This window comes from Tachypleus tridentatus, chromosome 13, assembly GCF_004210375.1.
Source record: "Tachypleus tridentatus isolate NWPU-2018 chromosome 13, ASM421037v1, whole genome shotgun sequence".
NCBI classification, from domain to species: domain Eukaryota; kingdom Metazoa; phylum Arthropoda; class Merostomata; order Xiphosura; family Limulidae; genus Tachypleus; species Tachypleus tridentatus.
This window is the reverse complement of record NC_134837.1, coordinates 6,361,982-6,376,334: the sequence shown is the minus strand read 5'-3', so window position 1 is coordinate 6,376,334 and position 14,353 is coordinate 6,361,982. Positions and strand designations below refer to the sequence as shown.

The window sequence follows — 14,353 nt, the reverse complement described above, 5'->3', positions numbered from 1 at the left end:
GATACTAGTGACATTCCACGTAAAACGACTACAACACTTTGACTGAGGTATGGTTGAGATACTAGTGACATTCCACGTAAAACTACTACAACACTTTGACTGAAGTATGGTTAAGATACTAGTGACATTCCACGTAAAACGACTACAGCTCTTTGACTGAAGTATGGTTGAGATACTAGTGACATTCCACGTAAAACGACTACAACACTTTGACTGAGGTATGGTTGAGATACTAGTGACATTCCACTTAAAACGACTACAACATCTTGACTGATGTATTGTTGAGATAGTAGTGACATTCCACGTAAAACTACTACAACACTTTGACTGAAGTATGGTTGAGATACTAGTGACATTCCACGTAAAACGACTACAACACTTTGACTGAGGTATGGTTGAGATAGTAGTGACATTCCACGTAAAACAACTACAACATCTTGACTGAAGTATGGTTAAGATACTAGTGACATTCCACGTAAAACGACTACAACACTTTGACTGAGGTATGGTTGAGATACTAGTGACATTCTACGTAAAACGACTACAACACTTTGACTAAAGTATGGTTGAGATACTAGTGACATTCTTCATAAAACGACTACAACACTTTGACTGAAGTATGGTTAAGATACTAGTGACATTCCTCGTAAAACGACTACAACACTTTGACTGAAGTACGGTTAAGATACTAGTGACATTCCTCGTAAAACGACTACAACACTTTGACTGAAGTATGGTTAAGATACTAGTGACATTCCTCGTGAAACGACTACAACACTTTGACTGAAGTATGCTTAAAATACTAAATATATTGCAGTTATTTGCTCCTTTAGAAAAACAGACGCGCTCACTACAGTTTGAAACACCACGAGTGCAGCCTTCAAACATATTTATATATTTATCTACAAGCAATACAGTTTGAAAATCCTAAAATACCACCTGGATAGCTATTTGTCATGTACATTGGTTTGTATATAACGCTCATCTTAAACTGACCGACCCATATTTGCTTTTGCTATAAGTACAATGTTGGTGCGGGTAGAGTTCGTTTATTTTTTTAATTGTCTAGTGATTAAGACTTAAAACTGTAATCATTAATGTGTTTTCTAGTTTGGAGGTTTCTTTTAAATTATTTGTAATGCAAAGTCCAGAAAAGATACAAATTCGTTTATTTCTTTCTTGTACACTACTGGCTGCTATCAGTATTTCACAAACACAGGTTTCTGGACTAAGGTGCAAAATAAACTTACTTATACAATTCCACAGACAACCAATGAAGTCAGTGAGTATAAACAATCATTCATACTGAGTAAGGTTTCTGCCACTTATCTAACTCACTCATTAGTTTCTCTTCAATAACAACTTCACTGAAAGAACTGAAACCCAATACTCCAGTTATTATTGTGTTTTGAAGTTATCCCTGTCTCTATATATTTTGCAAAGTCTCTCGATCATTAACATTTACGCGTATCTTGGGTATTGATTAATACCTTGCTTATACTCACAAATTAAACAGTAAAGGAACCGCATAGTTTTGCTCTTTTATCTTCGGTTTGAGTTTTTTAAATGTTTATTTTTATAGTTTCATTACATTCATTCAGTGCATGTTTGTAACTATTGAATACAACAAAGATCTTAAATTGACATATTACTGTATGCGAATTGTTAGCCACCTAGTGGTGGAACTAATACGACCTAAAAACATTTAATACATTGATATTTGTACATCCCATTAGTAATTCTGAAAACAGGTGGTATGCACCAATACTAGAATGATAGAATTTCTCAGTGGTAAATCAGATCTATAAAGAGACCATGGTATCTATAAAAAAGAGCCTCGGTGAAGAATTTATCAGTGGTGAGGGAACCTACAGGAGAATTCAATTCTATAAATGGAGCCTCTAGTGAACTCTTTCCACCATTTATCTGGAGAGAATACCCCAAAGACAAAAAAGAACTGATGCTGAAATGAATAGAGGTATCCTTACTATAATCACGAAAAATAAAATCACAAACATTTTGGTGATTGGACTATTTATCAGATAACGAAGAATGTTGTATTTTATTAGTTACAATTTTCATTGTATTTGAAGAATGTTTTATTTTATTAGTTACAATTTTTATTGTATTTGAAGAATGTTTTATTTTATTAGTTACAATTTTCATTGTATTTGATTAGTTACAATTTTCATTGTATTTGAAGAATGTTGTATTTTATTAGTTACAATTTTCATTGTATTTGAAGAATGTTTTATTTTATTAGTTACAATTTTCATTGTATTTGAAGAATGTTGTATTTTATTAGTTACAATTTTCATTGTATTTTTAGAATGTTGTGTTTTATTAGTTACAATTTTCATTGTATTTTAGAATGTTGTATTTTATTAACTACAATTTTCATTATATTTAAAGAATGTTTTATTTTATTAGTTACAATTTTCATTGTATTTTTAGAATGTTGTATTTTATTAGTTACAATTTTCATTGTATTTGAAGAATGTTTTAGTTTCTTAGTTACAATTTTCTTTGTATTTGAAGAATGTTTTATTTTATTAGTTACAATTTTCATTTTATTTGAATAATGTTTTATTTTATTAGTTACAATTTTCATTGTATTTGAAGAATGTTTTATTCTATTAGTTACAATTTTCATTGTATTTGAAGAATGTTTTATTCTATTAGTTACAATTTTCATTGTATTTGAAGAATGTTTTATTCTATTAGTTACAATTTTCATTGTATTTGAAGAATGTTTTATTCTATTAGTTACAATTTTCATTGTATTTTAACGCATTTAATTCACGATTCGTTGATCCAAATAACTATTTATATCTTTTAATTGTAAATGGTAAGTTTTTTAGTAATTACTGAAAATTAATATATTACTGTTTTATTTGCTTATCAGCATTGTTCAAAGAAAGGGCAGTATTGTTGGTTATAATTTTAATATTATGTTTAGATGTTTGGTAAAGGGAATTTTGGCATGATGTCAAGACGGTGTGTGACGTCTAGACATTTCATAAGTCTACACTTCATGTGACTTTTTGAGTCATCTGGACTGAGAAAAAGGTTAATAAAATAAAACTTCCAGTCGTTTAGAAAGTAACCAAGTCATCCAAGGGATTAGTGAGTCAGTTAGAGAGTAACCAAGTCATCCAAGGGATTAGTGAGTCAGTTAGAGAGTAACCAAGTCATCCAAGGGATTAGTGAGTAGGTTAGAGAGTAACCAATCATCCAAGGGATTAGTGAGTCAGTTAGAGAGTAACCAAGTCATCCAAGGGATTAGTGAGTCAGTTAGAGAGTAACCAAGTCATCCAAGGGATTAGTGAGTCAGTTAGAGAGTAACCAAGCCATCCAAGGAATTAGTGAGTTAGTTAGAGAGTAACCAAGTCATCCAAGGGATTAGTGAGTCGGTTAGAGAGTAACCAAGTCATCGAAGGGATTAGTGAGTCAGTTCGAGAGTAACCCAGTCATTTAAGTGATTACTGAGTCTGTTAGGGGTAACCAAACCATTCAAGGGATTAATGAACATTCTTTAGAAAGTTGTTTGAGATACTGTTTTGAGGTGTTTCGGGGAAACATGTGTTTTCAGTTCTATCTGGAAAGACAGGTTGTTGGTTATCGATGGAATTACTGTCAAAGTTGTCTTCTTTCTGGTGGCTGTTTTCTGTTGTTTTGTTGGTGCTTTTGGTTTGTGTAGAATCAATCACTATTCTTGTATCTAAGTCTTCCAGATAGGCTTTCATTTCGATGGATGGAATACTTCTTGGTGTTACTGCGACTTGAGTCCTTTGTTGAGCAGATGTCTCTTCAGTGCTTAACTGTTGGTCGAATCTGTTAATTATGTGGTTGGTTGATGTTTAGTGGCATTGGCGTCTGTTTTGTTGTTGACAACTGGTATTTCACCTTGACACCTTTCAACACGGGTTTTGCTTCTCAGCCTTATTAATAGAAATGTCTTCTTCATCTTATCAGATAACACCTTAAGTCACATAGGAGAAATTAAACAACATGCTAATCACATTTCGTGACAAGAAGTAACCACGAAGATAGGGCTAACTAAATAAGTATTCATGTGCTCGATTCTAGGTAGAATTAGTTAAACACACTAGTTTGTTCATTGTGGAACAAATCTCTCTAGTTTCCATTTCTCGACGACTTTACCATTGCTGGATTCTTTTGTATTACACTACAGATCTCTGCTCTTCATCTTCATGATGCCGTTCATCATTTCTTTAATTCTTCATGACCATCATGGAGGATTTTCTCATTCTTTGTCTGTTCAGGCTGAGTTGAAGTTTGTTCACGCTTTAATTATTATCTATCTGCTACAGTTTTCTGTTCAGGCTGAGTGGAAGTTTGTTTACCTTAATTATTATCTATCTGCTACAGTTTTGCACGTAAACGTTCCCACATTACAGGGTATAAGTTTTAGATTACTTGTAAGTGGTAAACGTAAAAGAAAGGTAAAACCTGTACAACTTAAAGGTTGGTAATTTATAAAAAATAAAGCAAATAAGAGAAACACGTATAAATATTCATTTATTTGAATTAATTTGTTACACCTGAAAATAACAAATAAAAAAAATCGAAACTTGCAGCAATTAGAATTTTGTAATATGTTGAATATGTGCGATTAACAAAAGTAAACCTAAAATTAACTAGATCAGTCCTAGATGGGATGCTTGGTTACTACGTTGGTATATGGTTTGTAGATTTACAGATAAGGTAGTAATATATTAACATTTTTATTATAGCACTAACGATTACCTTTCTGCGAATAAAAATTATAGTGGACGCGGCAAGGTCATGCGATGACAAAGAAAGAACCAACAATAGAAATTACGACTTAGACACGAGGTGACTGGAATACAGTTAGACTCTGCTTAGCGCCATCTCGCTTTAAACTGATTTGTTACAGTGTTCTTGTCTTATTGGGGCATTATTTTTCAAGAGAGAGAATAAAAAAAATGAAAATACACAACTCTCTGAACACTAATTTTTCTTACTAATGGTAGTAGTGAACTAAGTAATTTTTATTTAATCAAATAATACAACATATGAACAAGCAAAAGCAGTCAATGTTCCATAACCATTACAATTTTCTGGCATTTAGTTCAATAAATAATACTGTAGAGTTTCAATATATGTTTACCACAACCTAAATAAAGTGCTTGTACGTCACTAACATGTAAGAAACGGTGACTTCAGTTATACACCTCTATATATGTGATGTTAAATGACATTGTTTGGAGCTAATTCGTTTAGAGCGGGCTCAATTCCCCTCGGTAGACTCAGCTGATAGCCTAATGTGGCTATCGGGAATCCTTTCTGAGCCCCAAACGGGGCATTACTGTACTATATACACGATAAGCATCATGCGAGCAAAAACGAATATGTTTATAATCAAACTTCTCACATTAGTTATTGTACACATAATATAGAAGTTCGTTAGGCTAACTGTGGTTCAGTGTTTGTATGACCTGTTTCATGAAGCATATCTCTAACTTTAAACTTACGCTGATAAATTAATTACCTGTTGTTTGTGGTTTAATGAAAATGTAAGTGTTAGTTTGCTAGTGATTTGGGAAGCTAACATTGCAAGTATTTTACTCCTGGAAGAACACAAAGCAGTTCGAACAGAATGTTCGCTCCAGCAAGTGCTGTGTTACCGGATACGTCATAGGGAGGTGAAACCTAAAAAGTATAAAAAAAGTGTCTGTTGTTATTTTCGAACATATGTGAAATTACTTTGAGTTTTAAATTAATATTTCCTCAAATATGAAAGAATTAATACGACAGTGTATTGTAAAACTACTTGAGTTTTATGTGAATTTTCTAAATCGAATATAAAACGTAATTACTCCTAATTATACTAAATCAAACATAAAAGGTAATTATTTCTAATTATACTAAATCTAATATAAAATGTATTTATTTCTAATTATACCAAATCTAATATAAAATGTATTTATTTCTAATTATACTAAATATAATATAAAACATAATTATTCATTATAATAGTAAATCGAACATAAAACGTAATTATTTCTAATCATACTAAATCTAATATAAAACATGATTATTCCTAATCATACTAAATCTAATATAAAACATGATTATTCCTAATCATACTAAATCTAATATAAAACATGGTTATTACCAAAAATTTAAAATAGCATTTCATAGAAATTGTTTAATTTTTAACAAATCAAAGAATTTTAAAAATAGTTCATAATAAGAGTTTTCTTTCTTAACATATGCGTGTTAAGGCGTTCGACTTGTAATCTGAAAGTCGCAGGTTCAAATCCCTGTCCCAACAAACATGCCCACCCTTTCAACCGTGGGGGCGTTATAATGTGACGGTCAATCCCACTATTCGTTGGTAAAAGAGTAGCCCAAGAGTTGGCGGTGGGTGGTGATGATGACTAGCTGCCTTCCCTCTAGTCTTACACTACTAAGTTAGGGATGGCTAGCGCAGATAGCCCTCGTGTAGCTTTCGCGAAATTAAAAAAAGACAAACTTTCTTAACATTTCCTTTCACATAGTTATAAAAATGTTTATCGGTGTACAACAGTTTGAGAAAGTGACTGATATTTTACAAAATACCCCAAAACAACAATCAAATAAAATATTAACGTATAGTTATTGTAATTAGACTTTAGAACCTTAACGCATAATCAAACTTTGTGGACAATTCTTTGCACAACTTACCTCAACCAGATCGCCACCGACAATGTTCAAACCTCTACAACCACGTACTAACTCTAAAATCTGGATTGGGGTTAGCCCACCTATTTCTGGAGTACCTGGAATGAAAGAGAACATTTATCCACTTTATTGATAAGTAAACAATATAACTTTCAAGAAACTTCGTAGGAAAACACTTTAATACAATAATCAATTAAAAGACATACAAATTCATAATGCCCAGCATGGCCAGCTGGGTTAAGGCGTTCGAATCATTATCTGAGGGTCGCGGGTTCGAATCTCCGTCGCACTAAATATGCTCGTCCTTTCAGCCGTCGGGGCATTATAATGTGACGGTCAATCCTACTATTTGTTGGTAATTGAGTAGTCCAGGAGTTGGCGGTGGGTGGTGATGACTGGCTGCCTTCTCTCTAATCTTACACTGTTAAATTAGGGACAGCTAGCGCAGATAGCCCTCGTGTAGCTTTGCGCGAAATTCAAAAACAAATAAATTTGTAAACCCTTAAAACCTAGAAAAAATAAAACTTACACACTTTATATTGAATTAAAGCAATTTAAAATACGTTTTGCTGGAAAAAATCAAAAAGTAAATACACGTAGAAAACGAAAAATGCATTCTGGCATTTTACAGTAACTTACATACAAGTGCAGAGAGTTAACTAAACAATGATGACAGGCCACAGGTCACGTACAAATATCGATTATAAGCGACAATGTCGACTGTTAATTTAGACGTCTAATGACTTGGTCTTTGTTGCCTAAGATTAAGTTAGGTACACTTCAATATTTTTCCTTTAAAAACTAATGAAATATAAATGTTTCTTTCATTAATACAAATGTGCTCACCTGTACCAGGAGCATGTCCGGGGTCAAGTGCGTCAATGTCGATTGTGACGTAGACTGGCGCATCTCCCATCTGTTCTCGAATTTCCTTCATCAACGGAGTTAAAGATTTGTGCCAACATTCTTCTGCGTGCACAACCCTGAAACCCTAACAACGAAGAACAGTTATAAAAGTAATAGATTTCACATGTTGACAGAATTATGTTCAAACAATGTACGAATCACTTGTTCGGCTACATGGGTGTGATAGTTAGTGAATAATAAAAACAAAACTAGCTCACACAATTTTGTCGAGATTATAAGTTTCAGTTTGAAGAAATGAATTAAAATAACCCTGTTCACCTTTGTCTCTCAAGCTGTTTTTATGGTTAAAATAACCCTGTTCACCTTTGTCTCTCAAGCTGTTTTTATGGTAAGTCCAAACTCATTTTCACAGAGATAAAATGCGTTATTTTAGAACGATTTCGGAGCCTCACCACGACATTAGAGGCACCTTAACAATAGCTTTGCAGCATAGTTTCTATTGCTGAAGGCTCCGTGGTACAGGTTTCCTGTCCAAAACACACCATTCTTTACTGATTTCATTTCGTAGTCCAGTTAGTGTATAAATGACATTTTCTAAACACCTGTTAGAATCGTACAGAGAGCTGGAGATGTTTTATCCAGTGACTTGAAGTACACTACAGTTGAATGAGAAGTGTAACTAGAAGTATTGTTTTGGTGGACCCATATCCCGTTAGCTTAGTTTGGACCCATACCCCGTTAGCCTACTTTGGACCAATATCCCGTCAGCCTAGTTTGGACCAATATCCCGTCAGCTTAGTATGGACCCATATCCCGTTAGCTTAGTTTGGACCTATATCCCGTTAGCTTAGTTTGGACCCATACCCCGTTAGCCTAGTTTGGACCCATATCCCGTTAGCTTAGTTTGGACCCATATCCCGTTAGCTTAGTTTGGACCAATATCCCGTTAGCTTAGTTTGGACCCATATCCCGTTAGCTTAATGTGGACCCATATCCCGTCAGCCTAGTTTGGACCAATATCCCGTCAGCTTAGTATGGACCCATATCCCGTTAGCTTAGTTTGGACCTATATCCCGTTAGCTTAGTTTGGACCCATACCCCGTTAGCCTAGTTTGGACCCATATCCCGTTAGCTTAGTTTGGACCCATATCCCGTTAGCTTAGTTTGGACCAATATCCCGTTAGCTTAGTTTGGACCCATATCCCGTTAGCTTAATGTGGACCCATATCCCGTCAGCCTAGTTTGGACCCATATCCCGTCAGCCTAGTTTGGACCCATATCCCGTCAGCCTAGTTTGGACCAATATCCCGTCAGCCTAGTTTGGACCAATATCTCGTTAGCTTAGTTTGGACCAATATCCCGTCAGCTTAGTTTGGACCAACATCCCGTTACCTTAGTTTGGACCAATATCCCGTCAGCTTAGTTTGGACTCATATCCCGTTAGCTTAGTTTGGACCAATATCCCGTCAGCTTAGTTTGGACCAACATCCCGTTAGCTTAGTTTGGACCAATATCCCGTCAGCTTAGTTTGGACCAACATCCCGTTAGCTTAGTTTGGACCCATATCCCGTTAGCTTAGTTTGGACCAATATCCCGTCAGCTTAGTTTGGACCAACATCCCGTTAACTTAGTTTGGACCAATATCCCGTCAGCTTAGTTTGGACCAACATCCCGTTAGCTTAGTTTGGACCCATATCCCGTTAGCTTAGTTTGGACCAATATCCTGTCAGCTTAGTTTGGACCAACATCCTGTTAGCTTAGTTTGGACCCACATCCCGTTAACTTAGTTTGGACCCATATTCCGTTAGCTTAGTTTTACCAATATCCCGTCAGCTTAGTTTGGACCAACATCCCGTTAGCTTAGTTTGAACCCATATCCCGTTAGCTTAGTTTGGGCCAATATCCCGTCAGCTTAGTTTGGGCCAATATCCCGTCAGCTTAGTTTGGACCAACATCCCGTTAGCTTAGTTTGGACCCATATCCCGTTAGCTTAGTTTGGACCAACATCCCGTCAGCTTAGTATGGACCAACATCCCGTTAGCTTAGTTTGGAATATTATCTCTTTAGCTTAGTATGGACCCATATCCCGTTAGCTTAGTTTGGACCCATACCCGTTAGCTTAGTTTGGACCCATATCCCGTTAGCTTAGTTTGGACCCATATCCCGTTAGCTTAGTTTGGACCAATATCCCGTTAGCTTAATTTGGACCCATATCCCGTTAGCTTAATGTGGACCCATATCCCGTCAGCCTAGTTTGGACCCATATCCCGTCAGCCTAGTTTGGACCAATATCCCGTCAGCCTAGTTTGGACCAATATCTCGTTAGCTTAGTTTGGACCAATATCCCGTCAGCTTAGTTTGGACCAACATCCCGTTACCTTAGTTTGGACCAATATCCCGTCAGCTTAGTTTGGACTCATATCCTGTTAGCTTAGTTTGGACCAATATCCCGTCAGCTTAGTTTGGACCAACATCCTGTTAGCTTAGTTTGGACCAATATCCCGTCAGCTTAGTTTGGACCAACATCCGTTAGCTTAGTTTGGACCCATATCCCGTTAGCTTAGTTTGGACCAATATCCCGTCAGCTTAGTTTGGACCAACATCCCGTTAACTTAGTTTGGACCAATATCCCGTCAGCTTAGTTTGGACCAACATCCCGTTAGCTTAGTTTGGACCCATATCCCGTTAGCTTAGTTTGGACCAATATCCTGTCAGCTTAGTTTGGACCAACATCCCGTTAGCTTAGTTTGGACCCACATCCCGTTAACTTAGTTTGGACCCATATTCCGTTAGCTTAGTTTTACCAATATCCCGTCAGCTTAGTTTGGACCAACATCCCGTTAGCTTAGTTTGAACCCATATCCCGTTAGCTTAGTTTGGGCCAATATCCCGTCAGCTTAGTTTGGACCAACATCCCGTTAGCTTAGTTTGGACCCATATCCCGTTAGCTTAGTTTGGACCAACATCCCGTTAGCTTAGTTTGGAATATTATCTCTTTAGCTTAGTATGGACCCATATCCCGTTAGCTTAGTTTGGACCCATACCCGTTAGCTTAGTTTGGACCCATATCCCGTTAGCTTAGTTTGGACCCATATCCCGTTAGCTTAGTTTGGACCAATATCCCGTTAGCTTAATTTGGACCCATATCCCGTTAGCTTAGATTGGACCAATATTCCGTTAGCTTAGTTTGGACACATATCCCGTTAGTTTAGTTTGGACCTATATCCCGTTAGCTTAGTTGGGACCCATATCCCGTTAGCTTAGTTTGAACCAATATCCCGTCAGCTTAGTTTGGACCAACATCCCGTTAGCTTAGTTTGGAACAATATCTCGTTAGCTTAATATGGACCCATATCCGTTAGCTTAGTTTGGACCAATATCCTGTTAGCTTAGTTTGGACCCATATCCCGTTAGCTTAGTTTGGACCCATATCCGTTAGCTTAGTTTGGACCAATATCCCGTTAGCTTAGTTTGGACACATATCCCGTTAGCTTAGTTTGGACCTATATCCCGTTAGCTTAGTTTGGACCCATACCCGTTAGCCTAGTTTGGACCCATATCCCGTTAGCTTAGTTTGGACCAATATTCCGTTAGCTTAGTTTGGACCCATATCCTGTTACCTTAGTTTGGACCAATATCCGTTATCTTAGTTTGGACCAATATCCCGTTAGCTTAGTTTGGACACATATCCCGTTAGTTTAGTTTGGACCTATATCCCGTTAGCTTAGTTTGGACCCATACCCCGTTAGCCTAGTTTGGACCCATATCCCGTTAGCTTAGTTTGGACCAATATCCCGTTAGCTTAGTTTGGACTAATATCCCGTTAGCTTAGTTTGGACACATATCCCGTTAGCCTAGTTTGGACCCATACCCCGTTAGCCTAGTTTGGACCCATATCCCGTTAGCTTAGTTTGGACCAATATCCCGTTAGCTTAGTTTGGACCAATATCCCGTTAGCTTAGTTTGGACTAATATCCCGTTAGCTTAGTTTGGACACATATCCCGTTAGCCTAGTTTGGACCCATACCCCGTTAGCTTAGTTTGGACCAATATCCTGTCAGCTTAGTTTGGACCAACATCCCGTTAGCTTAGTTTGGACCCACATCCCGTTAACTTAGTTTGGACCCATATCCCGTTAGCTTAGTTTGGACCTATATCCCGTTAGCTTAGTTTGGACCCATACCCGTTAGCCTAGTTTGGACCAATATCCCGTCAGCCTAGTTTGGACCAATATCTCGTTAGCTTAGTTTGGACCAATATCCCGTCAGCTTAGTTTGGACCAACATCCCGTTACCTTAGTTTGGACCAATATCCCGTCAGCTTAGTTTGGACTCATATCCCGTTAGTTTAGTTTGGACCTATATCCCGTTAGCTTAGTTTGGACCCATACCCCGTTAGCCTAGTTTGGACCCATATCCCGTTAGCTTAGTTTGGACCAATATCCCGTTAGCTTAGTTTGGACTAATATCCCGTTAGCTTAGTTTGGACACATATCCCGTTAGCCTAGTTTGGACCCATATCCCGTTAGCCTAGTTTGGACCCATATCCCGTTAGCTTAGTTTGGACCAATATCCCGTTAGCTTAGTTTGGACCAATATCCCGTTAGCTTAGTTTGGACTAATATCCCGTTAGCTTAGTTTGGACACATATCCCGTTAGCCTAGTTTGGACCCATACCCCGTTAGCCTAGTTTGGACCCATATCCCGTTAGCTTAGTTTGGACCCATATCCCGTTAGCTTAGTTTGGACCAATATCCCGTTAGCTTAGTTTGGACCAATATCCCGTTAGCTTAATTTGGACCCATATCCCGTTAGCTTAATGTGGACCCATATCCCGTCAGCCTAGTTTGGACCCATATCCCGTCAGCCTAGTTTGGACCCATATCCCGTCAGCCTAGTTTGGACCAATATCCCGTCAGCCTAGTTTGGACCAATATCTCGTTAGCTTAGTTTGGACCAATATCCCGTCAGCTTAGTTTGGACCAACATCCCGTTACCTTAGTTTGGACCAATATCCCGTCAGCTTAGTTTGGACTCATATCCCGTTAGCTTAGTTTGGACCAATATCCCGTCAGCTTAGTTTGGACCAACATCCCGTTAGCTTAGTTTGGACCAATATCCCGTCAGCTTAGTTTGGACCAACATCCCGTTAGCTTAGTTTGGACCCATATCCCGTTAGCTTAGTTTGGACCAATATCCCGTCAGCTTAGTTTGGACCAACATCCCGTTAACTTAGTTTGGACCAATATCCCGTCAGCTTAGTTTGGACCAACATCCCGTTAGCTTAGTTTGGACCCATATCCCGTTAGCTTAGTTTGGACCAATATCCTGTCAGCTTAGTTTGGACCAACATCCCGTTAGCTTAGTTTGGACCCACATCCCGTTAACTTAGTTTGGACCCATATTCCGTTAGCTTAGTTTTACCAATATCCTGTCAGCTTAGTTTGGACCAACATCCGTTAGCTTAGTTTGAACCCATACCCTGTTTGCTTAGTTTGGGCCAATATCCCGTCAGCTTAGTTTGGACCAACATCCCGTTAGCTTAGTTTGGACCCATATCCCGTTAGCTTAGTTTGGACCAACATCCCGTTAGCTTAGTTTGGAATATTATCTCTTTAGCTTAGTATGGACCCATATCCCGTTAGCTTAGTTTGGACCCATACCCGTTAGCTTAGTTTGGACCCATATCCCGTTAGCTTAGTTTGGACCCATATCCCGTTAGCTTAGTTTGGACCAATATCCCGTTAGCTTAATTTGGACCCATATCCCGTTAGCTTAGATTGGACCAATATTCCGTTAGCTTAGTTTGGACACATATCCCGTTAGTTTAGTTTGGACCTATATCCCGTTAGCTTAGTTGGGACCCATATCCCGTTAGCTTAGTTTGAACCAATATCCCGTCAGCTTAGTTTGGACCAACATCCCGTTAGCTTAGTTTGGAACAATATCTCGTTAGCTTAATATGGACCCATATCCCGTTAGCTTAGTTTGGACCAATATCCCGTTAGCTTAGTTTGGACCCATATCCCGTTAGCTTAGTTTGGACCCATATCCCGTTAGCTTAGTTTGGACCAATATCCCGTTAGCTTAGTTTGGACACATATCCCGTTAGCTTAGTTTGGACCTATATCCCGTTAGCTTAGTTTGGACCCATACCCGTTAGCCTAGTTTGGACCCATATCCCGTTAGCTTAGTTTGGACCAATATTCCGTTAGCTTAGTTTGGACCCATATCCCGTTACCTTAGTTTGGACCAATATCCCGTTATCTTAGTTTGGACCAATATCCCGTTAGCTTAGTTTGGACACATATCCCGTTAGTTTAGTTTGGACCTATATCCCGTTAGCTTAGTTTGGACCCATACCCCGTTAGCCTAGTTTGGACCCATATCCCGTTAGCTTAGTTTGGACCAATATCCCGTTAGCTTAGTTTGGACTAATATCCCGTTAGCTTAGTTTGGACACATATCCCGTTAGCCTAGTTTGGACCCATACCCCGTTAGCCTAGTTTGGACCCATATCCCGTTAGCTTAGTTTGGACCAATATCCCGTTAGCTTAGTTTGGACCAATATCCCGTTAGCTTAGTTTGGACTAATATCCCGTTAGCTTAGTTTGGACACATATCCTGTTAGCCTAGTTTGGACCCATACCCGTTAGCTTAGTTTGGACCAATATCCTGTCAGCTTAGTTTGGACCAACATCCCGTTAGCTTAGTTTGGACCCACATCCCGTTAACTTAGTTTGGACCCATATCCCGTTAGCTTAGTTTGGACCTAT

At 38.0% G+C, this 14,353-nt stretch overlaps 1 protein-coding gene across 1 annotated transcript in view; it reads right to left on the bottom strand.

The window, feature by feature from the left end:
* Nucleotides 1-4,523: 4,523 nt before the first annotated feature.
* The window catches only part of LOC143239215 (agmatinase, mitochondrial-like), a 31,168-nt gene continuing 21,338 nt past the window's right edge, over nt 4,524-14,353 (bottom strand). The window contains exons 5-7 of the mRNA XM_076480106.1: nt 7,558-7,702; nt 6,715-6,809; nt 4,524-5,697 (exon numbers count right to left, since the gene is read on the bottom strand). Coding sequence (XP_076336221.1) covers nt 5,593-5,697; nt 6,715-6,809; nt 7,558-7,702 — 345 coding nt within the window. The 3' untranslated portion in view covers nt 4,524-5,592. The remainder of the gene's footprint in view (nt 5,698-6,714; nt 6,810-7,557; nt 7,703-14,353) is intronic.